This window comes from Mus caroli, chromosome 5 (genome assembly GCF_900094665.2).
Source record: "Mus caroli chromosome 5, CAROLI_EIJ_v1.1, whole genome shotgun sequence".
Lineage (NCBI taxonomy): Eukaryota > Metazoa > Chordata > Mammalia > Rodentia > Muridae > Mus > Mus caroli.
The window spans coordinates 16,015,480-16,041,389 of NC_034574.1; the positions used below are offsets into that span (position 1 = coordinate 16,015,480).

Genomic DNA, 25,910 nt, shown 5'->3' on the forward strand with positions numbered 1-25,910 from the left:
ATCCTGCTCATTACAGGCATCTACACTTCTATAAAGCAATCCTGCTCATTACAGGCATCTACACTGGTTGTATACTTCTATAAAGCAATCCTGCTCATTACAGGCATCTACACTGGTTGNTGTATACTTCTATAAAGCAATCCTGCTCATTACAGGCATCTACACTGGTTGTATACTTCTATAAAGCAATCCTGCTCATTACAGGCATCTACACTAGTTGGAGAGAGGAAAAGACTCTGAATTAGAATTTTTAAAAAGAAAAATGGTATCTGGCCAGGTGTAGTGGTGCATGTGTTTATAATCCCAGCACTGAGGAGACAGAGGCTGGTGGATCTCTGGGATTTGGAGGCCAGCCTGGTCTAAAAGAGTGAGTTCCAGGACATCTAGGGATACACAGAGAAACCCTATCTCCAAAAACCAAAACACAAATAAACAAAAAGTTATGTAAAAAACAACTAAGTTTTGCTGCAGGTTCAAGTGTGGTGTGGAGTGATAGTGAACTGACGGAGCTAAATGCTTAGAAGAGAGACGAGCAGATAATAAGGAGCTAAGTGTCAGACACTGTATTACCTTTCTCAGCACCCGACTGCGGCGTGCCTGCTACTTCCTGTCTGGCAATGGACATCGGCAATACTCTCCTAGTGCAAGCGCTCTCAGCACTACTGGCAGGAGACACTGTGGCACTTGCTGTCGAAATGCTAGTTTTGTTCCTGGTCACAGCACCATCAGAGCTCCCTCCGTCTGAGTCCGAGTCGTCAGAGTGAAGAGGGTTGGTAAAGCTGAGAGGAGCTTTCAACAGAGGGGAGCTGTTGCGGTGCTCCCTAAGATCGTGGGCTTCCTCTTCTGCGGTGGAGTTGGGTGTGGAACTCGCGGTTTTCAGAGTCTGGGAAAGATTATCTGGGGATTTGCCGTCGGGTGAGTCAGGTACAGGTGTGGCATTTTCAGGTCCATGAAGGGACCACGTTACATGTCCTTTCTTATCAAGAGGCAAGCAGTCTGGCCGTGGAGGTGTGTGTGAGTTCCTCGGGGACTCCTCTGAAGACTCAGGAGCTCTGTCTGAATGTGCCGCACTACAGTCCGCGCAAGAATTCTGAGATACATCATCAACCTTTAGGTCACCTGAACTTAACTCCTGTGGTTTAGAGGTTTTGTCAACTACAGAAGATGCAGCAGATTTAAGTTTAATCGCATGTCCCCTATTCAAGAGTGTGTTCCCATCAAAACTTTTGGGGCCTTCTTGGAGAGGGACTTTCTTAATCTCAAAACTTAAATTGCGCTCTAACTTCTTATCTATGTGCTCAATAGCTGATTCACTTTTCCCCATTAGGTCCGCTGATTTATCATAGCTTCTGTTGAGGTCGGCTGGGTGTTGCTCTGGTGAAGCCATGTGCAGCACTGGCTTTGGGTGGTACCTGTCACTGTCCTGCCACACAGTGGTAACGGTTGGGAAGGCTGAAGGTGGTGACGGCGTCAGGATGGGTGGCACCGGGTGAGGTTCTGGTGGCTGTAGTATTTCTTCCTTGGCATCCCCTTCTACAAGGCAACTGAGGAGGACAGGTAGGGCTTTAACAATGCTTAACATTTAAAAGTAAGTTGACTGATTACAATATAGTTACAATGTTCTAATTCCTAAGCTAAGGAAATTCCGTATTTATCAAGGTAACATAGAGGTATTGTTAAAGTCCTAAGACATTAATGAAAAGCAGTAGTCTCTACCTCTAGTCTATGAAGCAGAGGCACCTACTTTGGAATTATCTCCTATTTTACCTTTCTGATACCCTTACAGTTTTTTGGCTCAATCTGTAACCATCGGTATTATTTACACTTACAACACCCTGGCTTTTTTATTCTGTAACATATTGCTTTCCTGTTAGTCTTTGAGTTTTACAAAGTTTGTCTGTGTAGCCCTAGCTGGCCTCAAATTTAGAGACCCACCCGCCTCTGCCTCCCTAATAGCAGGAGTAAAAAATAAATATACAAAAAAAAGCCAAAAGCCAAAAATATACATTTTTAACTGTACCCACTTATCAGTTTATTCACATCCATGAGTTGTTATGTATGTAAGGGTGTGTGTGTGTGTGTGTGTGTGTGTGTGTATGTGTATGCGAGAACCTAAAGTCAACCTCAGGATCTTCTATCACGCTCTACTCTTTCTTTGGGACCGGCTCTCACTGAACCCGGAGCTGCCTTTTTGGTTAGACTGGCTGGAAACTGAACTCCTGGGATCTGCCTGTTTCTATCTCTCCTTCCTTCTAATCATGGGGTTAGTGCACACGCCACCACGCCAAACTTTTGATGTAGGTGCTGGGGATCCAAACTCAGTTCTTCATGCTTGTGTGGCAAGCTCTTTAATCACTAAGCTATCTCCCTGTCCAGCCCTGGTATTTGTTTTTTATCCTTTTTTTTTCTTTTTCTTTTTTCTTTTTTTTGGTTTTTCGAGACAGTTTTTCACTGTATAGCCCTGGCTGTCCTGGAACTCAGTCTGTAGACCAGGCTGGCCTCGAACTCAGAAATCCGCCTGCCTCTGCCTCCCGAGTGCTGGGATTAAAGGCGTGTGTCACCACACCTGGCTGGTATTTGATTTTGTAACTAGTGGAAATAAACTGTTATATTTATCTAATTAAATGCAGTCTTGTGAAGACCAGGCTGTAGTTGAGGATGGCAATGAGTTAAGTTTTACTCACAGTTAGTTATCTGTGAGTTCGATGTGGATGTGCAGCTATGTATGGACCACATTAGCAGGCAGAAGACAGACAGACACCTGGCTTTGAACTCAGGTCATCAGATTCCCTTGACACTGAGTGACTACACTGAACCACCTGACAGGCCTGACCTTGAGTTTCTGGTCTTTCTGACTTTCCCATTTGGGAGCCAGGTCGCACGCTTGGTCTGAAAGGTTGTAATCTTTAAACGGGCTAGTCCTCTGTTCATTTTCCTCCAGTTGCTCTTTGATAGTTTTGGCTTTGATGAATCTAGATGCACTTTAACATACTGTCAGTTTTAAAAACACATACTCTGGTGTTTTAAAAACTGGCAAATTAAAAAAAAATACCTTAAATATTATTTAAAAGCTACATTATATACATAATTTATCAACCAAGAAAATTTATCTATCTATTTATTTATTTATTGTTTTTTTCGAGACAGGGTTTCTCTGTATAGCCCTGGCTATCCTGTAACTCACTTTGTAGACCAGGCTGGCCTCGAACTCAGAAATCCGCCACCACCGCCCGGCTTTTTTTAAAAAAATATTTATTTATTATTATAATGTAAGTACACTGTACCTGTCCTCAGACTCACCAGAAGAGTGATAATACCAGATCAGAGATCAGATCTCATTACAGAGGGTTGTGAGCCACCATGTGGTTGCTGGGAATTGAACTCAGGATCTGGAAGAGCAGTCAGTGCTCTTAACTGCTGAGCCATCTCTCCAGCCCCTTATTTATTTTTTTTAAAACTAACTAAAATAATAAACCTCTATTTAAAATTCTATTTCCTACTGTCTACTACTTTATAAATAAATCTCTTTAACACAACTTATTTGAATTTGATAGTTGTCTTTTAAAAAGTTAAACTTGAGGCTGGTGAGATGGCTCAGCATTTAAAAACAGTTACTTTTCCAGAGGACCAGGGTTTGATTCCCTGTACCCACAACTGCTTACAATGACCCATTACTCCAGTTCTAAGGGATATGATGCCACCTTCTTACGTACACACACAGAGATTTATCTGCATATGCATACATGCAGATAAAGTACACATAAGGTCAAATGAATAAATCTAAACCATAATTAAAAACCTACCACGTAGCCCAGGTTATAACTTGCAGTAATCCCCCAAACTGCCTCAATTTCTTCAATGCTCATTTGACATCCAGCATCATCTTAATTTGTGCTTGTTGTTCTTCATTCCTAAGTGATTTTTCCCAAACATCCTGTACTGTTTGTGGGCTTCCCAAGTTAGACAGTTTTAAATGGTTTGGCCTGAACTATCCATAACTCCTTACTAGAATCTCTTAATTGTAATCTTAATGTCTTAAATGCTCTGTGTTGCACCCAGGTGTGAAGATGCAGTTTTGTCTCAGGCAGATGCTGTTGGGAGCACACCCACACACTCACTACACTCACTCATGCGCTATGCTTGTGCTCCCTCGGGCTGGGCCTGTGGCCTGGGGCCAGAGGTGGGGAGAGGAGAATTCTTGTCTCACAAGCAGGAGACACTAGCACTGTCAAACCAAACTTTAGACAAACAAAATAAAATCCTTTCTCCTTTAAGCCTCTACAACACTGCTTTCCAGTCTCGCTTCTTCCCTTTGTGCCTGCCATACATAGAACAAATGAGCCTCCAGCAGAATTTGGTCAGGACAGGATCTGGGCAGCGTCTCGAAACATGGACTGTTCTCTGACTTCCTGGTTCTAGAGAGTCCTCCTAGCCCATTTTAAAGACAGCTAAGGGGATATTTCGTATTCTAACACCAAAATATGTATTTTAGTATAGTGTACTATTGATATTATATATAAAATCAATCAAAAACCTTAGCTTATCAATAATAAATAATTAGCAAGTGTCCTACATCTTAAAACAATAACCAGTTATGAAACTAAGAAAAGATCCAATGTTGTCATTTTAGTTAGGTCAGTAGAGTAAGCATCCTTCTAGAGGAGATTCCATTCCCTAAAGCACAGAGTACCTTCGAGTCCGCGGTGGCTTTGGGGGAGGAGAGTCTTGCTTCTCGCTATCAATGGAACTGACCATAGTTTCAGTGGTGATTTCATTCTGCCAAGGGGAAAAAAAAAGTTTCACTAAAATTACAGGAAAAGGGGGCTGGTGAGATGGCTCAGTGGGTAAGAGCACCCGACTGCTCTTCCGAAGGTCCAGAGTTCAAATCCCAGCAACCACATGGTGGCTCACAACCATCCGTAATGAGATCTGGCGCCCTCTTCTGGAGTGTCTGAAGACAGCTACAGTGTACTTACGTATAATAAATAAAAAAAACTTTAAAAAAAAAAAATTACAGGAAAAGTAATTTTCCTTGATTGACACATGATCACCACATTGTGGTATGTATCCCTAACCCCACATCGTGTTGTATACACACAAATACACACCCCTTAATAATAAATTAAAAAAATCCGAAGCTCCAGTAAGATCATTTAAGGCTAATATAGCAAGGAGTTACAACACGACAAAAAGGGACTTTCTGGTGGCCCTATGACTATTTTTTTTAAAAGATTTATTTACTATTATATGTAAGTACACTGTAGCTGTCTTCAGATACACCAGAAGAGGGCATCAGATCTCATTACAGATGGTTGTAAGCCACCATGTGGTTGCTGGGATTTGAACTCAGGACCTTCAGAAGAGCAGTCAGTGCTCTTAACCACTGAGCCATCTCTCCAGCCCCTATGACTGTTCTTAAAGAGCATGTATATATATTACATCCCAGTACTCAAGGAGGCTGAGGCAAGAGAACTTCCAATAGCCTGGGCTACATAGCAAGATTGTCTCACAACACAAACAAGCAATGGAGTACATGCAAAAACCTGCAAAATGTTATACTGCCACGCCAAAATAAATTTCAGTTAAACTCAACGTACAATTACGTAGTTAAGGGTAAGAGCAGTAACGCAGTTAAGTTTTTAAAGGTAGTTTGTACTTGAAACAATAGTGAATGTACACTTTGACGTAAAAGCCTTTTAAATTTTACTTATTCAGTTTGATCACTAACTCTGGACCGTAACTGATAAAAAGTAAAGTGAGTTAGTAGGACCCAGGTCAGATAAAAGTTAACTCCTGTAAGCCAGGCAGTCATTGCATACGCCTAATCCCAGCACTTGGGAGGCAGAGGTGGGGATCTCTGAATTCAAGATCAGCCTTGCCTTCAGAGTTGAGTTCCAGGATAATCAAAGCTATACAGAGAAACCCTGTCTCGAACCCCCTAGCCCCACCTCCCCAAAAACCCCAAACTAAAACTCCTTTTTCAGACCATCTCACCCACCTACAGCACAAGATCACAAGTCTGCCAAGGCTAGTGAGCCAAGAACACTTACACCATCGGCGATCTTCTGTGCTCCATGAATTTCATACAGTTGTAGCTGTTTTTCAAACAGTTGAGCAATAGCTCTATGAACAAGTTCATACTGCTCCTATTATAAAGAGAAATGATAAAGTAGGAGACAGTGAAGAGCATCCAAGGAGAAACATGTACAAAAATATAACTTACAAAGAGAAAAAAACCCAACTCTACCTTTGTTTGTACTGCGGAGTGCCTCTGTGTTCTCATTTCTTGTATTAAATTAAATACATTAAATTCCTCTGGAATTTTCTAAAACAAAGAATATAACACATAAAACCGTAGACATTATTATCAGAAAGTAGTAAAATACTCTCCAAGTTTTCACACAGACCTTAGACACAGGCTGGATAATGGCAAGTATTTACTGCACTCTAGCTATCAGACAAAGAAAGACAGTGCTGCGGACGCACGTATCCGGTCCTCAGAATCACGAAGCAGAATGTGACTAGCCCATGCAGGAAACACAGAGACCACGACAAACTGATAGGTGGGGGGAAAATAACACAGTTCTGAGGGGGTGAGGAAGATGGCTCAAGTCAGGGAAGTGCTCATGTAAATAAGTATGAGGACCTGGCTGCAGTTCCACAGAACTGACATAAATGCTGGGTGTGGCGGTGGGGCCTGAAACCCCAGTACTAGTTTACCAAGAGACATTAACTCAAAAACTATGGTGTAAATGAGCCAGGAAGTCAACTGAAGTCAACCTCTGACCACCACTTGCTGGTGCATATACCAGTGCACAGATGAACACATACACACACCATACTGATAAGCACGTGAACACACAAGTGTGAATAAAAGGTTATTCTGTCAAAATCATGGGAAACTGATTACTCAGAGAACTAAGAAGTTGAATATGGATAAAGCCTAAGATAAGGCTGCTTGAAATCAGCCTATAAATATAATAAAGAATTTGACTTTACTTTCTAGGCCTCTGTGTCCTTGGCCATGGCCATGCATGACACAAGTGAAAGAGCTAAGGCAGACCCGCAGGCTTCGTCTCCGTAAAGACACATGCACAGCGTGTCCAGTCCACACTGAGACGACAGCACTGAGGTACATTTGTACCTCCCAACTTCTACTCTAGGAAAGACGGCAGTCTGAACCAGGAAGAAGTGAGTAGGATGTGGTTGTCTAAGAGAAACATTCTGGAGCCATGAGGAAGACTGACGAGCAAAGAATGATTTTAAGCTGTATAGCTGTAGTCTCGAGAGACATTAAAAGCATTTATTTATTTATTTATTTATTTATTTATTTTTTATTGTTTGGTTTTTCGAGACAGGGTTTCTCTGTATAGCCCTGGCTGTCCTGGAACTCAGTCTGTAGACCAGGCTGTCCTCGAACTCAGAAATCTGCCTGCCTCTGCCTCCTGAATGCTGGGATTAAAGGTGTGCGCCACAATGCCTGGCTAAAAAGCATTTTTATATCCAGTTCCAGCTAAGCTCTAGGTTATAGTTATGTTAAGACAAATTCAATCAAGTGGAGACTATAATATACAACTTTAGTGATGTTTCAAACAAATACTTAAAATATTCTGAAAATTTTTCCTAAATTTTGTTTGCCAGTGTTTAAATATCTCTCCCTTTTCTATCTCTTCCTTTTCCAGTTTTAGTTTTGGAGTTTAAAAATATTCATTTATGCTGTGAGGTGGTGCTGCATGCCTTTAATCCCAGCACGTGGGAGGCAGAGGCAGGTGAATCTGTGAGTTCGAAGCCAGCCTGGTCTATAGAATTTTACAACAGTCAAAGCTACACAGTGAAGCCCTGTCTAAGAACTATCCTCTCCCAAGTACATATATATTTTTATGTGTGTTTTATCTACATATATAAGTATGTATATACACAATATGCTTGCCTGCAGAGGTCAGAAGGCCTTGGCTATCCTGAAAGTTAAGTTTCAGGATGTGTCATGGTGTGGGTGTTGGAACTGACCTCTGGTCCCAGGCAAGAGCAGGAAGTGCTCTTTACTGCTAGGTCATCAATTTAGTCCTGTAATTTCTTACTTTTATGTTACAAATGAGATACAGGCACAGTGTCACATTCCTTTAATCCAAAAACTTGGGAGGCAGAAGCAGGAGGATCTCTGAGTTCAAGGTCAGCCTGGTCTCTCTGTCTCTGTCTGTCTGTCTGTCTCTGAAAGCCAGAGCCACATAGTGAGACCCTGAGTTCCATCCCCCTTCCCCCCAAAGAACCCCAACCAACCAACCAAACATAAACAAGTGGGAAGAGCCTAGTCTAGTCAAGTTTTTTCATTGAAAAACATTTCATATTAGAAAAAGATTAGTTTTAGGGGAATATAAAAATGAAATTTTATCCCAGAGAGATTATTTAAGAATTATTTAAAACTTACTCTTGCCTTGGGGGTGGGGGGGTGGGGTGGGGAGGGAGAGGAGACTTGGACAGATGGACAGCAATGGTAGGGGAAAAAGATGATGTAAAAGGAAAACTAAGCATTGAATCTATCTTTTTTTTTAACAAAATGCTGACTGACATATTCATAGCAAATTTCAAGCTATGAAAGATAAAGTTTGCCTATAACACAGAGAAAATGAACATAGTATAGAACTAGCAAAAGAAACATACACATTCAGAGAAGGGACTCTTACTGATCCTTGTGTCTTCCACAGTTTCAAACACAACTTAATGGAAATAACAGGTAGAAACTACAATGCTGACAACAACTGTCACAACTAAAATGTCATGGGTAGTGAACTACAAGCCCAGAATTGATTCTAGGCACTTTGGCCCTGGGGTCAGCACTCTTAAATACTACACATGAAAGAATTCACTCAGTGGAAAGCAAACTCCACTCTGGTGTGCAGTTCATTGTTTCAAGGCAGCTGTAGCATTTACACTTACCCACATTGCTCTCTATATGGTAAGACTAATTCCAGAAATATAGTATATATAAAAAACCAAAACAAACAAACAAACAAAAAACCCACACTATAAATTTAACATAACAATAAACTGAATATGATACTACATAAAAGACATTCTTACCCCTGCTTTCAGTAAGTTCCACGTGTAATCTATGGCACAAATAGCACCTGTTCGTCCACAGCCTGCACTAAGGGTACAAAGTTTGAGAAAAAAAAAAATTTGTAGTTTTTTCTTTAAATAAAAGGTATGCTAATTATGCCCCAATAAGAAATTTGATACTATTCTACATAGTAAATCAAATACAAATTAGAGTACAGTACCATCCTTAACATTAATATTTGAGTATTTAAAGATGTAATTCAGCAATTTATAAAAGTAAGTGGTTCACTAAGAACCTATAAACCCTTACCTCCATAAGTCTAATTCTAGCCAGTAGCCCACTGTAGAGATAAAATTATTCTCAATAGTTATAAGCATAGTAGAATGCTCACGATGGCTTTATTGTTTTGGTCAAGAAGACCCAGTAAATTGTAGTAGGTATGGGAGAGAAAGCCTCAAGTGTAGGATCAGCTCAGAGAAGCAGCAGTGACCTTAGTGACCCAACTCCATACACAACGGCAGCTGAGTAACCACGGCTGGGCTCCAGCAGAACAAGCTGAAGCTACACTGTTTTTACAACGATTTTAATTAAATGGAAGCATTCTTGTACAGTATGCTCGCTCTAGAGCTGGGTGTGGGAGGCCTGCCTATGGTGACGCACACTTCAGAGACTGAGGCATGAGTACTTGAGGTCCCAGCCAGCTTGCCATAGGTCTTAAGATCCCAACAAACACACTTTATATTAAATGGGTACGTTTTCTTTCCTTTTGTAGATGTGCTTTTAAGTTACTTCAGTTAACACACTGTCTTCTAACAGTATTAAATCATCATTTTTTCCCCATACGTGGTTTCTCTGTGTAGCAAGCCCTGGCTGTCCTGGAACTCTCTCTGTAGTCTATCAAAACTCAGAGATCCATCTTCCTCTGCCTCCCAAGTGTTGGGGTTAAAGGTGTGCGCCACCACCATCACCATCCTGTAAATAATTTTTAAAACTAGAAAAACCCTACTGAAATACTTATGAATTATAGTTACTGGCTGAATAACAGGATGGAAGAGGAAATAATTTCAAACAAGTTGTTAAAAAAAATCAAGTTAAACCATTTCTTTATCTTTCAATGTCAGAACAAAAGCTTTCTTTTTTGACCACCACTAATTAACTATGAAAAGACTGTTTTAATTTACTAATTTGTTAGATGGTTTCTGTATATCTACCCGCAAACCAATTCTCCTGGAGGCAGCTCTCTTTACTAATCAAAAGACACCAGTTGGGTAAGAAAACTTCAAAACTGAAATAAATCAACCTTTTAAAAAAGTTATTAACCAATAATCTCTTATGTTTGAAAATTTTCATTACTTAAAAAAAAAAAAAAAAAAAAAAAAAAAAAAAAAAGCACTCTGGGCAATACAGAGAAACCCTGTCTCAAAAAACCAAACCAAACCAAAACCCCTATTTTATATGCATGAGTGTTTTGCCTATATGAATGTCCACCACATGCATACATACTTGATGCCCAGAGAAACCAGGAGAGTATGCCTAATCCCCTGGAATTGGAGGTCTAAGCTGCCATGTGGGTGCTCAGAACTGAACCCAGATCCTCTGGAAAAGCAGTCAGTGCTCTTAGCCACTGAGATATTTTTCCTCTTCTTTCTTTTTTTGAGACAGGGCCTATGTAGCTCATGTTGGTGTCCTACTCATAATGTTCCTGCTTCAGTTTCCAGAATGCTGGGATTACAGGCATGCACTAGTGTGCTGTGTTTTCTTTATTTATTTCTTATAGTAAAATTCAATTACAGATACAAATAGTTTAGCAGGACAAATTTAGTGTGATTTTTGAGAAACTCTGATTCTAAGGTCTTTTGAAATATTAAGATAGAAAATAGAAAAATTGCCTAAGGAATCAAGTAAATTTTATACTACTTGGAAACATACATATTTATCTAGTGAAATTCTAAAATTAGGTTTTGAAATATACATTACTGAACAATATAACCATGATTATACTGTAAAGCTACTGTGAACCTTCTTTTTTATGATTGATTCAATATTTATTCTTTCAGAAGTTGTATTCTCCCTAACACAGTTATATATACTATAAATGTAGACCTTAAACATGGATGAGGTGGTTTAGATGAGTAATGTCTTCCATAGACTCACACATTTGAACACTTGGTCCCCAGCTGGTGGCACTTTAGGAGGTTGGTGTAATATGAGACCTTTAGGAAATGGGGCCTTGTTGGAGGACAAATATTGGTTGGCTTGCAGGGTTTAGTCTTGCCTTACTTTCCGATGCTGATGCTATGCCCCAACATTATGCACACTAACCCTCTGAAACTGTGAGCTAAAGTAAACCCTTTCTTATTTAAATTTGTTTTGGGTCATGATATTTTATAACAGCAATAGGAAAAAACCTAACAATTCAAGTGGCAGCTATTTTTCCTGTGTTTAAAACATAGCTTAGTTGTTTCCTTTGCTGTATCCCTGGTTTTTGGGTTTTTGTTGGTTTGCTCCTTTAGGATTGTATTGTTGATTCTCTTCTTCTTCGTGAGACATAGTCTCACTCTGCAGCCCATGCTGCTCTTATCTCATGCTGGTCTCCGACAGTCACTATGCAGTGAGATTACAGGCATGAGCCACTTTAGGGAGCCTTGGAATAATTTTCCATTTAAACTACGTTAGGTGAGGTGTCTCTTCCTTCTTTGGCATCCTAGCGATGGGGAGGTGAAAGTTCAAGGCTCACCGTGGCTACTAAGATCCTGCCTTTAAAAAAAGAGCAGTGGTCATTCAAAGAAGCCACACAACACTAACAAACCTTTCTGAAAAGTGTTTCAGAGCTCATTAGTTCTATCATAAATAATATGGAGTTCACTGGAGTAGAAAGTCTGTCAGATGAGACAGGGAACAAAGAAGTCACAATATTTAAGGATATAAAAATCCTATAAATGTTTAGGCACACATTCTTAATTTCCCAGATATGAAAAAAAATTAAGGCTATCTTCCTTCCAACTGGAATGTTTCTTTGCTTTTCATTTAAAATATTTCATGGCTTATAAGTAGGAAAAATAATCAGACAATAAAAACAGGTCAAAAAGTTCAGTTAAAAACACCTGCTCTTATTTAACACAATTAATCTAACCTGCACTCGGAACACAAAATTAGTTACCCCTTCAAGAATGGCAGAATTTGAAGGCTGTGTTTACATGACTTCTTACGTCTCAACGTGACTAATTTTGCAAAGACTAATTGGAACTTAATATTACCTGAAAAGAGTGAAAACATTTTTACGGAGCAGTTTAACAGAGATATAGCTAAACTTAAGCCTGTTAAGGGAGCAAGTCATTACTTTGGGCAATGCTACACAGCACAATTAAATAAAGATGTCCAGTAAATGTATAGCAACAGTTTATATTTAACTTACTACAAAAATGCTAGGTCAGGTATCATGGCACACATCTATAATCCAAGCAGGACAGTGGAGGCAAGGAAGATAGCCTTGGCTATTTAACAAGTCTGATACCAGCCTGGCCTACATAAGATGCAGTAATAAGCCTTCAATTCTCAAAAAAAAAAAAAAAAAGTGGGGAAATTAGAATATTTAACAATAAATGTCATCCACCATAATTCCTTAAAAGGTTAAAAAAAAAAGAATGCTCATTTCATGTTTGCTTAAGATTTCAGAAGTTTGTAAACTATAATTTCGGGGTATGACAGCAATGGTACAGACATAGCAGCTTGCTCCTCGGGAACAAAATCCAGCACAGGATGTTTGTCACTTGGAAAACACCTTACAATCTACATCGTAAGAGCTATGAAATTTAGGTATATCTTACAAATGACATCTATGCTCTGTAACTAGCAATGAATTCTTTCAAACTCTCGTGTTTAGTATGTGTCAGGTAAGGCTGTGTCTGTCCCTCTCTTTCCTTCCCTTCTTTCTGCTAAGGGACAACATTATCAGGATGTACTCCTGAGTGGCTAAAGCTCACATCAGCCTCCTTGGTTTGGGGTTATAAGCGTGTCCCTACACCCAGCACTTCTCTGCAGACCACAGGATCTCAGATCAGTAAGGCCTTTATATCTATATACAGTTTTTAAAGTCTGAGACTTCATCACTCATGAAAATTTGCCTGACACTGATCAGATCAGGAAATATGATGTTTTACAGCAACATTTAGACAGTCTATTAACCAGATTAGATTATATCAATTCACAGGGTCTTATTCTCAAACACACCATAACAGGGCTAGGAAAAGCTCAAGATATAATAAAACATCATATTGATGTAGAAATAAAACCTTATCTCACAAAACATAAACACTGTACTTCTCTACATTTAGAAAATTATTTTGTACCTGCAATGAATACAAATAGGCACATCTTCATGTTCTTGGTATTTCCTCATTAAGCTTATCATGTCCAGAATAGAATCAAATGACGAAGGAACATCATGGTCTGGCCAGTTCACGTAATGAAACTGATAGAGCCGACGGGATTCCTACATGAAAAGCAGAAATTCAGGGGATGGAGAGACGATTCAGCGGTTAAGAGCACTGACTGTTCTTCCAAAGGTCCTGAGTTCAAATCCCAGCAACCACATGGTGGCTTACAACCATCCATAATGAGATCTGATGCCTTCTTCTGGGGTGTCTGAAGACAGCTACAGTGTATTTACATATAAATAATAAATATTAAGAAAAAGAAAAGCAGAAATTCAGTAATTAGAAGAATGTATTTACAAACTTGTAAACTATGTATTCCATGTTTTTAAAATTTTTCCCCAATTTTAACCTTATAGTAAATATTGAAAATGATAGCCTGCATAAATTAAACATCCAAAGATGCCTCAGTAACTCTAAAAACTATTTATTTTCATTTATGAGTCCACGGACATATGTATGCCGTGTGTGCCTCATGCCCCCGTGGTCAAAGAGAGTTTTAGATCTGAGTGGAATTTGAGTGGCTAGTCATCAGCGCTGTGCTAGAAACTAACCTGGGAGCTCTGCAAGGGCATTTAACCTTGGAGCAGTCTCCTTAGTCCCCTCAATAACTTTTAAGATTGATTATTCTAGATGTCAGTAGAAAGAACAGAGCTTGGGTTTCAGTTCCAATATGCAAGTTTTATATTTGTCATTTACTAAATAGGCAAATTATTTAACTTCTCAAATCCCTTTTATCTATGCAATATATATGCAATACATACTTTTATAGTTAGAATAACTAATATATCTGATACACTTGTAGGAGTTAAGGTACTAACTAGAGATAAAATGTGCAACTTGAGTACAAGAAATGACTCAACTAAAGGGCTATCACTAGTCCAGTCAGTGAGAAGAAAGACCGTGTGTCGCCTGCCAGAAAGTAGGTAGCCTTACAATGAGCTGGGAAGAAGCTGTGACAAGACTGTGCTGGATGATTGTGTGTGTCAACTTGACACAAGCTAGCATCAGAGAGGATGGAGCCTCAGTTGGGGAAATGCCTCCATGAGATTCAGCAGTAAGGCCTTTTCTCAGTGATCAATAGCTAGAGCCCAGCTCATGGTGAGTGATGCTATCTGTGGGTTGGTGGTCCTGGTGAGCAAGGCATGGGAAATAAGCCAGTAAGCAGGCCTCCCCCATGAACTCTCATGAGCACTTGCCTCCAGGTCCCTGCTCAGTCTGAGTTCCTATCCTGACCTCCTTCAGTACTCAACAGCAACATGGAAGTGTAAACTGAACAAACCTTTTCCTCCCCACGTTGCTTTTTGGTCATGATGTTAAGTCAGAGCAAGAGAAATCCTGACTAACACAGTGACCAAGACAGACTAATAATAAAGAGAGGAGAAAAAAGCTGAAAAGCATCTTTCCAATGTTTTTTTATATATGTCTTTGGTTTCTTCCCTGAAAAATTATCATTTTTTGGGCTCTGAAACATTTAAGTCAACAGCCTGAAGATACTTTAATTTAAATCTAAATTAATATTTACTTTTTAATTTCTCTCTCTTTTAAAGAAGATTTATTTATTATTATATCTAAGTTCACTGTAGCTGTCTTCAGATTCACAAGAGGGCATCAGATCTGATTACAGATGATTGTGAGTCACCATGTGGTTGCTGGGATTTGAACTCAGGACCTCTGGAAGAGCAGTCAGTCCTCTTAACTGCTGAACCATCTCTCCAGCTCACTTTTTAATTTCTTATAGTGCTGGGAATTGAACCTTTGTACCTGCTAGACAAAGGCCCCCACCACTGAGCTATATCCCAACCTTTAAATGAAAATTTAGTTTTGTCTTTATAAAAAATTCTGAGTACAAGTGAGTAATAAATAAATAAAGCTATAATCTGCAAAGTGTTAATAGAAGAAAACTATGCAACAAAGAAAGCATAATTATGCAAGACACAGACAGAAAATTCTGTTGTCCTAAGTAAAGTAACCCTCAGACTGCTTTCCTACGCAGTTTGATCAGCATAAGGCTCAAGACACTCACTAAATAAACTACATAATAGCAAGACTCGGACTCATAGCAAGAATGGGAGGGAGGAGAGGGAGAAGGGAAGAATGAATATGAATGGAAATAGGAACTCTTTTTAGTCTATAATAGGAATTACTTACATTTTGAAATTCAAGTAAAAGTGTTCGGATGAAGTAGTCGGTTCTTGCTTGTTCATTTTCCTAAAAAGATAAAAGCTTGTGAATTGAGCCTGATGTGGTACCACATATCTTTAATCCCAGCACTCAGGAGGCAGAGGCAGGCATCGGATCTCGAGTCCAGCCTGGTCTACAAAGAGCCAGGACAGCCAGAGTTGTTACATAGAGGAAACTCTGTCTTGAAAAGCAAACAAACAAACAAACAAACAAACATAAAGTGCTTGTGCTTGCTTGTGCGCATACCCACAGACACACAAATACTTAAAGGTCCATAACCTAAAATTAGCATTTAGAATTTTGGATGTATCTAATAGTTATTTTAAAAATCTAAAAGTAAGCCGGGCGTTGGTGGCGCACGCCTTTAATCCCAGCACTCGGGAGGCAGAGGCAGGCGGATTTCTGAGTTCGAGGCCAGCCTGGTCTACAGAGTGAGTTCCAGGANCCAGCCTGGTCTACAGAGTGAGTTCCAGGACAGCCAGGGCTACACAGAGAAACCCTGTCTTGAAAAACCAAAAAAAAAAAAAAAAAAAAAAAAAATCTAAAAGTAATCCATTTAAGTTTTTTTTTTGTTTTTGTTTTTTTCCAAAATGGTGCTAGGGACTAAGCTCCAAGGACTTGAGCATGCTAGGTAGGATTATCACCTAACACACTGAGCCATGCCCTTTGCTTCCTACTGTTTTGTCTAATTTTTACTTACTGGCTTTAAAACGTGTCTAGTCAGTGATTATTTAATCCTGACTCTATCATCTAACAGAGAATACTGAAGTGGCAATCATCCCCGAAACCATTTAAGGAAACAATCCAGAGGAATGCCACACTTACTGCCACCGCATCCCACATTCACCACGTTTTCTTCCCACAAGGCTCTATTCCCTTGTCACACTCAATGCTCAATCTAAATGAGCAGCACTGTGGGGAGAAACCCCGTAGCTATTACCTTATTATGGTTGTACACGCACAGCTTTGAGTCTATTAGCCTGACATTTGTCTGCTGCTGAGTTCTTGGTTTTGCCTTGTTAGTTGTAACCACAGATGGTGTAGTCCTGTCATTAACAAGGACAATATATGCTATTCATTAATAAAATAGACATCCACTATAATTCTAGCATGGGAATCACTTCATTCATTCACTCATTCATTCATTCTTTGGTTTTTCATGATGGTTTTTCTGTGTAGTCCTGCCTATCTTGAAACCAGGCTAGACTCCAACTCAGAATTCTGCCTGTTTGTCTCTGCTGTTTCTCCTACCCCACCAACGAATTAAAGACTCGTACCACCATGTCCAACATTTTTTTCATTTATTGTTAAGAGGAAAGTGCATTTTACTTTTACCAAAAGCAATCAAGAACACAACAGGTCACTCCTGCCTATAACCCCACCATGCAGAAGGCTAGGTGAGAAGACTGCGAATGTGAGCTTTGAGCTTGAGGTAGATCTGGCTATCAGTACAACAACACTCTTTGCAAATAGTCTAGTGGGCCAGCGCTGATACCCGGGCTAAGCGGCTTGGCCTGTGCTAGTCCTCCACTCTGACCACACGGCACCCTTTCCATCCCTGTACCACAGTTCCCCAAAAGACTCGCCTCTCTATCAAACACTGTGAGTGCCAAGCAGGCACATCACACACTGTTGGTTTTCATTAGCATGCTTTCAGTCTGCAAATTTAGTTTGTATAAATGCAGTTAAGTCAGTGGAAATATATCGTGAGTTGTCTCACACAAACATCACAGAAGTTCCTTGTATTCCAGTCCTCAGTATGGATTGACCCCGATACTGACAACTCAGCATCTTTTCTTACTCAGAGGACTTCACTTATCTTCGAGATCAGGTGAAAAACCACACAGAAGACTCTTCTTTCCCTGCTTTTTATAGAACTGTTTTGCTGTTGAATGTCGAACATCAAATTTTTACTTGAATAGCGACATTCACCACAGTTACCTTATTGCATTTAAATTAGTAAGTGTTATTATAACTACAGCACTCAGAACTAAGTTCCCTGAGCTGTCCTGGAGTCTAACATAGAATCTTTCTGGACTACGAGGGTTTAAGAGCCTTTACTGAGTGTATTGTGCTGTGTATTAGTTGTTATTGTTCATCCTAAATAACACAAAATGCAGCAGGGTTAAAACGGAACATCTTTTCTCCATTTTAGTAGTACATACTTCAAAAAAAGATTTCATCTATTTATTTAATGTTTCTGAGTGCTCTATCTGCATGTACACCTGCACGCCAGAGAGGGTATCAGAACCCACTATAGATGGTTGTGAGCCACCATGTGGTTGCTAGGAATTGAAGTCAGGCCTACTCTTAAGCACTCAGCCATCTCTCCAGCCCCAGTAAACACTAAACCTTCTAGAGGCAGGGGCAGGCTAAGCTCTGTGAGTTCAAGGCCAGCCATGGCTGCACAGTGAGATCTTGTCTGAGAAATGAAAACTAACAGCAACAAAAACCTTTCATGTTGTCCCACATTACAACTTTATAGAGTATTTGCTGCATACTGAATGAGTTCAATTATGAGTGGATTTTAGACTTACCAGGGTCTGTGATCTCACAAACCCTTCTTTATTACAGAGCTCTCCACATGTTCCACTCACACTACAATGCCCTTTGGTTCTGTTTCTCTGAAGCATCCCAAAATGTCAAGTTCAAGGTGTTTGCTAGTTGTGCAAACACAGCATTTATTGTATTAGATATTAAGTGCCATATAAATAAAACCGTTGCATTATATTTAGCTCATCTATATTTTATGTATTTTTCTCTCTCTTCCCCTTGTCTCATTTTCTTCCCTCATTGTTTTTAATTTCATTTTCTCAAATTTCTACTGTGGTAGTATCTGAACTTGAGTTTAACTCCAGAGGTCACTAAATGGTCTCCCACGTCAACCCTGCACCAAGGACCTCCCTAGTGCTGTGGCTCTTTAGTTCCTCATGTTGTGGAGACCCCCAAGCATACAATTACTTTCCTTGCTACTTTATAACTGTAGTTTTGTTACTGTTATGAATTGTAACGTAAATATTTTAGAGACAGAGGTTTATGAAAGGGGTTGTGACCCACAGGTTGAGAATCACTGCTCTCTAACTTGTTATGCAGACCAGGCCAAACTTGAACAATCCTCCTTAGTGATGCTGGAATCCCAGCATCAACCAGGGCCAGCCTACACTTCAGGCTCATGTCAAGTTACCTGCTGTAAAGAATAATCTTTACTTTCAGGATTCAAATTTAACTTTATTCCTAATTTTAAAATGTGAGGAAGGAGAGCATGATATACCTCAGTTAGCAATGTCCTCTTCCATTTATTTGATCAGAAGTGACTATATCAACCTCCAAAGAAACAGTCACATGTACATTGTCAAGAGATGTAAAAAGACTAACAGAATCATCATAAAAGTAAAGAAAGTAACAGTCGTTAAAGTTGTTCTTGCCGGGCGTGGTGGCACACGCCTTTAATCTCAGCACTCGGGAGGCAGAGGCAGGCGGATTTCTGAGTTTGAGGCCAGCCTGGTTTACAAATAGAGTTCCAGGACAGGAAGGGTGACACAGAGAAACCTGTCTTGAAAAACCAAAGTTGTTCCTAGACCTCCCGAATCTGAACGCAGTTTAAAACCTCAGTGCCGATTACTATAAGCGAAAGTCTGCATGGAATTAAGTCCTAGGCTTGTAATATCCTGAGTTTGTACCATACTACAATTTAAATGTTCAGTCCACAATGCTGCTTTTCTGATGAAATCATGTATATAAAAATAGGTACTGTGGAGGTATCCTCTCTAATGTGTAGCTTTTATAATGCAGAAAAGGTGATATGTATTGATGGTGTAAGTCTTACCTGGCTGTGGACTGTGTGAGCTACAATACCTGACCTGGCAAAACAAGCCTACTGGTGTAATTGTGGCATGAATGTTATAGGATCCCCTTTTTATTGAACCTAAGGTCTGCCCCACAGGATGGAAATCAAGCCTGACACTGTAAACTGGATAGGTCATATGCCCTAGAGGAGAAACCACTTCTATTACTTTGCTAGGTGGACAAACAGCCTTCCAAACTGATCTTTACATAGAGCCATCAGTGCAACTCTCAAGCTTCAAGCAGGAAGGATCTCCTGCTCGAGAGAGGCAAATACAGAGACGCTTAAATGACTAAGGAGCAAGGAGTAAAGAGCAAGTGGTGTGGAATGCTCACCTACATGGGACATCCGTATCGGCCCCTCCCCACAAGGCTCAGGAACCACCTCGGGCAAGCAGGAAGCCTCTAAGAGCCCAAGGTTGGAGAGGACTGCCGGGAAACTGTTTTCTGGGTGTAAGAGGGCTACTGAAAACACTGGAGTGGCAGCTCCCTGAACAAGACAGAGCCAATCAACTTCCAACAAGGACGAAGAGGGGCTTATACAGTCCTACTCCAAGGGGAGGGGCTATTGCTAGCTGTTGGTTGCTGGGTCAGGAACAGTTAATTTTCTTTAGGGTGTTTGCATGGCTCCATGTTACTGCCTTACACCATGTGCACCAACTCAGTGGATTAAAAAGGTCATGAAGTTGGGAGAAAGACATAGTTGGTGAGTCTGAGGACCTGGAAAATGGGGCAGGGATAGATATGATCAAAATATATTGTACTTGTTTATGAAATTCTCAAAGAACAAATTTTTAAAAATATTTTAAAACACATACAAATAAGTACTTACACAAGAAATTTTAAATGGTGCAAATGTTATAGGATCTTCTCCATACAAAGGCCAGTAGCGCTCACACTTTTTCTGTTGTGCAAAAAATATAAATAGAACAAAGTTCAGTAACTATGATATTTCCTAAGCTTTTAGAAATATTTTAGTCCTAGGGCTGGGAAGATGGTTCAACAGATATAGTACCTGCTCTGCACTCAGAGCTGAATTTGGAGCCCAGCACCCATGTAAGGTCAGGCATAGTATATCTGCCTATACTGTAGGGAAGATGGAATTCTGGGCACTCAGTGGCCAGCTGGGGAAGCTGAAATGGTAAGCTCCCAGTTTAGTGAGAGACCCTTATCTCAAGCAAGGAGGAGAGAGGGGGAGTAAGGGACAGACAAACAGAAAAATACTAACTGGTCCTGACCTCTGGTTTTTCATACTTATACACACCACATGTGACTCTCTCTACCTGCACACACATACACATGCCTATGTATGCACACATGCAATACACTCATACAGAGAGATTAGTTTTTGCAAAGAGACTTATCAGAATATTCATGCTATTTTTAAGATTATCCTTTTTTTTTTAAATTGTGAGACAAGATCTCATACAGATTTAACTGGCCTAGAACTCATTATGTAAACTGACTTGGCCTCAAATTTGTGGTATGCTCCCTGCTTCTGCCTCTCAAGTGTTGGCATTCCAAGTGTATGACATCATATGTAGCTTAAATTGCTGACCACCAGAACGACTTTAATGTTCAATTTTATTACCATTTTAAAAATTACTTTTTAGACAATAAATTATATGACTTAAAATATCATGAAACATTTGAAAACTATACTTAACAATACACTTAATTTTAGTATATTATAAAATGAATTTCTGAAACACAGAGAAGTTTGTGCTCCATGTATCATATAAAGTAGCAGAGCACAAAAAGAAGTGCATACCCTTAACTACATGGGATCAGTAAGTGAAGTAAGAAATGACCAGGAGCTTAACGTACCCTTCCCATCTCAAATTCTCGACAGGCCATCACGATGATCTAAGAAGGAGAGAAAAAAAAATCAGCTACAAATAGTTTTACTTTTCAAACGATATACAAATGTCAATAATTATCTTTTATTCTGAGCAAAAGTTTCCTTGATACTAGCTGTTCATCCAGAGGACCTGGTTTTGGTTCCCTGCACCCACATGGTGGCTAGTAACTATCTGTCAGTCTAGTTCCAGATGACCCAATACCCTTTTCTGATCTCTGGAGGCACTGCACACACATAACACATAAACTTTGTGCAGGCAAAGCACACATAAAAATAAAATCTTAAGAAGAAGCATAAGATAAATGAATTATGAAAACCACATCTTCTAAACAAAAACTAAATAAAAGTGACTTCATTTAAAATGACTTACTTAGTTTGGATTAAACTCTAATCTGGTTCATTTATTTCTTACTTTTGAGTTATACTAAAGTACTGTTAGGGTATTAACCTAATTTAGTATTACTCTTAACCAACTATTAAAGCACATTTAAATACAACTTTAAAAAAGGTTGAATTTATTAAAATTAATAACCTCTAGATAAAAGTTATATGCTTCCTCATTTTATAGAAGCATTTTATATTTAAAATATAAAAGTTAAAAAATTTAATAGTAAAAGCTGTTATCATTAAACTATTATAACAATTATCGTACTTATCCTTCTATCACCTTATTTATAAAGGTATTTCAATGCATTAGTGTACAGTAGATATCAGTCTACTAGGTAACTCAGCATGCATATTATCTAGAGCTCAATATTTGCTTAATATAATATTTTATCTTGAAAATACATAACAATGAAATACAAATCTTAAGTGACAATTCTCCCAATTTTGGCAAATGCATACTTCTGAAAAATATAACCTTCTATGCAGACATAATATGTTGCCATTATCCAGAAAATGTGTTTCTGCTTTAAATCTCATTTTAAAATGAAATTGTCAGCAAACACTATATAAAAGGGTTATTGCAATCCCCTTTTATTAATCTCTCAAAGGGACAGCGGAGGATGCCAATGCATTAGAATCACTGCAACACCACAGAAAAAGCCATTGTAACATTCATGAGAAAGTAATGAGAGTTCCTTGTCACGGACTTCCCACAGCCACACAAGTGTGGATTCCAATGGCGATGCTCCAAAGGATCCTATAAGCCAGTTTCTTGCTTTCAAACCTAGTGGCACACTATTCCCCTTTATCCAAAAAGCCAAAGGGAACCAAAACGCTAACAGTTCAGATATGCATCCCCCTGAATGACCAGGGGCGAGGAGAGAGGTTCTTTACATTCTTTTATACTTACTTTACTTAATAATTTATAGTTAATACATTTACATCTATTTTCCTAGGAAGAAGGACCCAAAATATCCTACTCTCAGACAAAAGTTATAAAATATGGCTGTTGAACCTAGCAGAACTTTCCTCTGAGAGGCTCACCCAGCAGCCAATGGAAAGAGAGGCAGAGACCCACAGCCAAACACTGGATGGAGCTCCAGGAGTCATGTGGAAGAGTTGGGGGAAGGGACCAGGGACTCCACAGGAAGACCAACAGAGTCAACTAACCTCAGCCCTGACTGAATCACCAACCACGGGCTGGACCCAGGCCTCCATGGACCTATGTAGCAGAGGAGCAGCTTGGCCCACAACAACAGTAGTGGGGGCTCTTCCTGAATATGTTGCCTGCCTGACCGTGGATTTCATTCCCCTTGTCTGGCCTCAGATGTGCCTAGTCCTGTAGTGACCTGATGTGTGTGCTGAGGGGGGTGGGGTCCCCATCTCAAAGAGAAGGGGAGGGAGGAATGAGGGGAAGTTCTGTGGGAGGGGGTATTGGGAGGAAAAAGTGAGCAGATATTGGGACGTAAGTGAATAAAATAAAAACAAAAGAAAAAGAAAAAGAAAGAAGCAAAGATGTGCCTGTCACGAACGGAAGACAGGCACATGGAGTCCCTACTCCTGGTTGAGAAGATGCAGACAACTGATGGCTGCGTGGGAGGGAAAACAGTCTTTTCTTCTTCTTTATTTTTTTAATTAAAACAATTTAAATTTTGTGTGTATGAATGGGCCTTTTGCCTGCATGTATGTCTGAGCTACATACATGCCTAGTGCCCAAGGATGTCACAGAAGGCCCTGGAACTGGGGTTGTAGATGGTTGTGAGCTGCCATGTGGCTGCGGGGAATCAAAACTAGATCTTCTGGAAGAGCAGCCCGTGCTCTGACTGCTGAGTCAGTTTTCCTGAGGGCTACAGGCTTCGGTAGGCTCAGCAGGCTCAGTGCATGGCTCTACGTTAGTGTGCTCGTAAGAAGCACTAATGGAAGAAACTGGAAGGGTGATGACCTTCCACCCTTAGGTGGAGTCAGAGGAGGGAAAGTCAAGAGGGGTGAGATAGGGGGAGTAGATAGAAGGTAAATATGATGGAGATGCACTGAACGTATATATGAATTTCTCAAACAATAAATTAAAAATATTGTAATTATTATTTTTATTTATTTTTTTTTGGTTTTTCGAGACAGGGTTTCTCTGTATAGCCCTGGCTGATCCTGGAACTCNCTCTGTAGACCAGGCTGGCCTCGAACTCAGAAATCCACCTGCCTCTGCCTCCCGAGTGCTGGGATTAAAGGCGTGCGCCACCACGCCCGGCGTAATTATTATTTTTAAAAGAGCACACCTATACTATCAATCATTTCATTGGTCTATGCAAGCATTCATCTTCTTTGAAAAATGATTTTAAAGTTATTTACTAGTTATATCATTGGTTGACTTAGGACAAAATTTAAACTATAGTCACGCTTTTCTTTCTTTCTTTTTTTTTTTGTTTGTTTTTTTGAGACAGGGTTTCTCTGTGTAGCCCAGGCTGTCCTAGAACTCACTTTGTAGACCAGGCTGGCCTCAAACTCAGAAATCCGCCTGCCTCTGCCTCCCGAGTGCTGGGGTTAAAGGCGTGCGCCACCACTCCCGGCTTAGTCACGCTTTTCTTAAAATATGTTAACTACTTTGTGAGAATTTAATGAGCTATCTTCAAAAGTAGTTTTTGTCTTTTCTAGAAACGTCATTACACTTAGGCCATTATACCTAAAAAGTTAGGCCTTTACAGGGGCTAGAGAGATGGCTCAGAGGTTAAGAGTACTGACTGCTCTTTTAGAGACCTGGGTTCAATTCCCAGCACCCATATGGCAGCAAATAGTTGTCTGTAACTGCAGTTCCAGAGGACCTCACACCCTCAAAGACATATCTACAAACCTAATACCAATTCACAATAAATAAAAATGAATACAATCATTAAAAACAACGCAAAGGCTACCCAGAAAATTCTTAGGGGCTGGAGTGGCTCAGTAGTGAAGAGAACTGGCTACTCTTCCAGAAGACCTGGGTTCAGTTCCCAGCAGGCACATGCAAGCTCACAGCTGCCTGTAACTCTGTTCCTGGGCTTTCGACACTCTTATACACACACACACATGCGGACAAAATACCAAAGCACATAAAATAAAAATAAATCATACAAACACAGGCTGCCTTACTTCTTTCTCAGTAAGACACATAATGTCATTACCTATTATAGATCTCAAAATCTCTGACAAGTCACTTACCACAACATTATACTCCCATATCATCCTCCAGAAGTCTATGACTGTATTCGCCAAAGGCCCTTGGGTTGCCACATATGCTTTTGGCCCATACACGCCCTGAAAGAGTGACAGGTAAACTTTACATTTACTATAGTTATCAAGAATATTTCATTAAGGTTTCAAATTTTATTAGTAATGTTTTCATCAAAAGTCATTTTTCTTTCAGAGTATAAAACATGACAAAATATATCCAATTCATTTCAGCTTTTGCTAATTTACTGGATATATTGTACAGAATCAGCAATTAAGACTTACTTGGTACTAAGAAATAAAAACAAGATCTTGGGTATGATGGTGCACGCCTTTAATCCCAGCACTCGGGAGGCAGAGGCTTACTACTCTGTAATCTTTTTGAGTTGAGGCCAGCCTGGTTTACACAGCTCCAGGACAGCCAGGACGATATAACAGAGAGACTCTGACTCAGGAAACAACAACAAAATAAACTTAATACCTAGCCAAAAAAGAAAGAGAGAGAAAGAACTAACTATAGCAGAAACACAAAAGTACAGTTTGAATCTAAGAATACTAAACTAGTTAGCAGCTTTTCCCATGACCACCTTAAGAATCTACTCAAAATGAGAGCGTACTCAGAACCATATGGGTTTGAAATTAGTAAGCTAAGAATAGATAAAACAAGATATCTGATTAAAATAAATAAACTGGGATATAACTGAATCAGTGCCCTAAGAGTAGTTAAAGATTAGAACTCTTGGGCTGGCGAGATGGATCAGTGGTTAAGAGGGCCGACTACTCTTCCAAAGGTCCCGAGTTCAAATCCCAGCAACCACGTGGTGGCTCACAACCATCCATAATGAAATCTGATGCCCTCTTCTGGAGTGTCTGAAGACAGCTACAGTGTACTTACATATAATAAATAAATAAATCTTAAAAAAAAATTAGAACTCTTGCAGGG

At 39.8% G+C, this 25,910-nt stretch overlaps 1 protein-coding gene across 4 annotated transcripts in view; it reads right to left on the reverse strand.

Annotated features, from left to right (window-relative positions):
- The window catches only part of Ptpn12 (protein tyrosine phosphatase non-receptor type 12), a 72,423-nt gene that overhangs the window by 10,704 nt on the left and 35,809 nt on the right, over window positions 1-25,910 (reverse strand). For all 4 annotated transcript variants that reach the window (XM_029477245.1, XM_029477243.1, XM_021163661.2 and 1 more), the window contains 10 exons: window positions 24,959-25,054; window positions 21,346-21,384; window positions 20,351-20,422; window positions 15,643-15,702; window positions 13,408-13,550; window positions 9,079-9,145; window positions 6,248-6,325; window positions 6,051-6,146; window positions 4,691-4,776; window positions 571-1,544 (listed from right to left, as the gene is read on the reverse strand). In XM_029477245.1, the coding sequence (XP_029333105.1) occupies window positions 571-1,544; window positions 4,691-4,776; window positions 6,051-6,146; window positions 6,248-6,325; window positions 9,079-9,145; window positions 13,408-13,550; window positions 15,643-15,702; window positions 20,351-20,422; window positions 21,346-21,384; window positions 24,959-24,982 (1,639 nt within the window). In that variant the 5' untranslated portion in view covers window positions 24,983-25,054. The remainder of the gene's footprint in view (window positions 1-570; window positions 1,545-4,690; window positions 4,777-6,050; window positions 6,147-6,247; window positions 6,326-9,078; window positions 9,146-13,407; window positions 13,551-15,642; window positions 15,703-20,350; window positions 20,423-21,345; window positions 21,385-24,958; window positions 25,055-25,910) is intronic.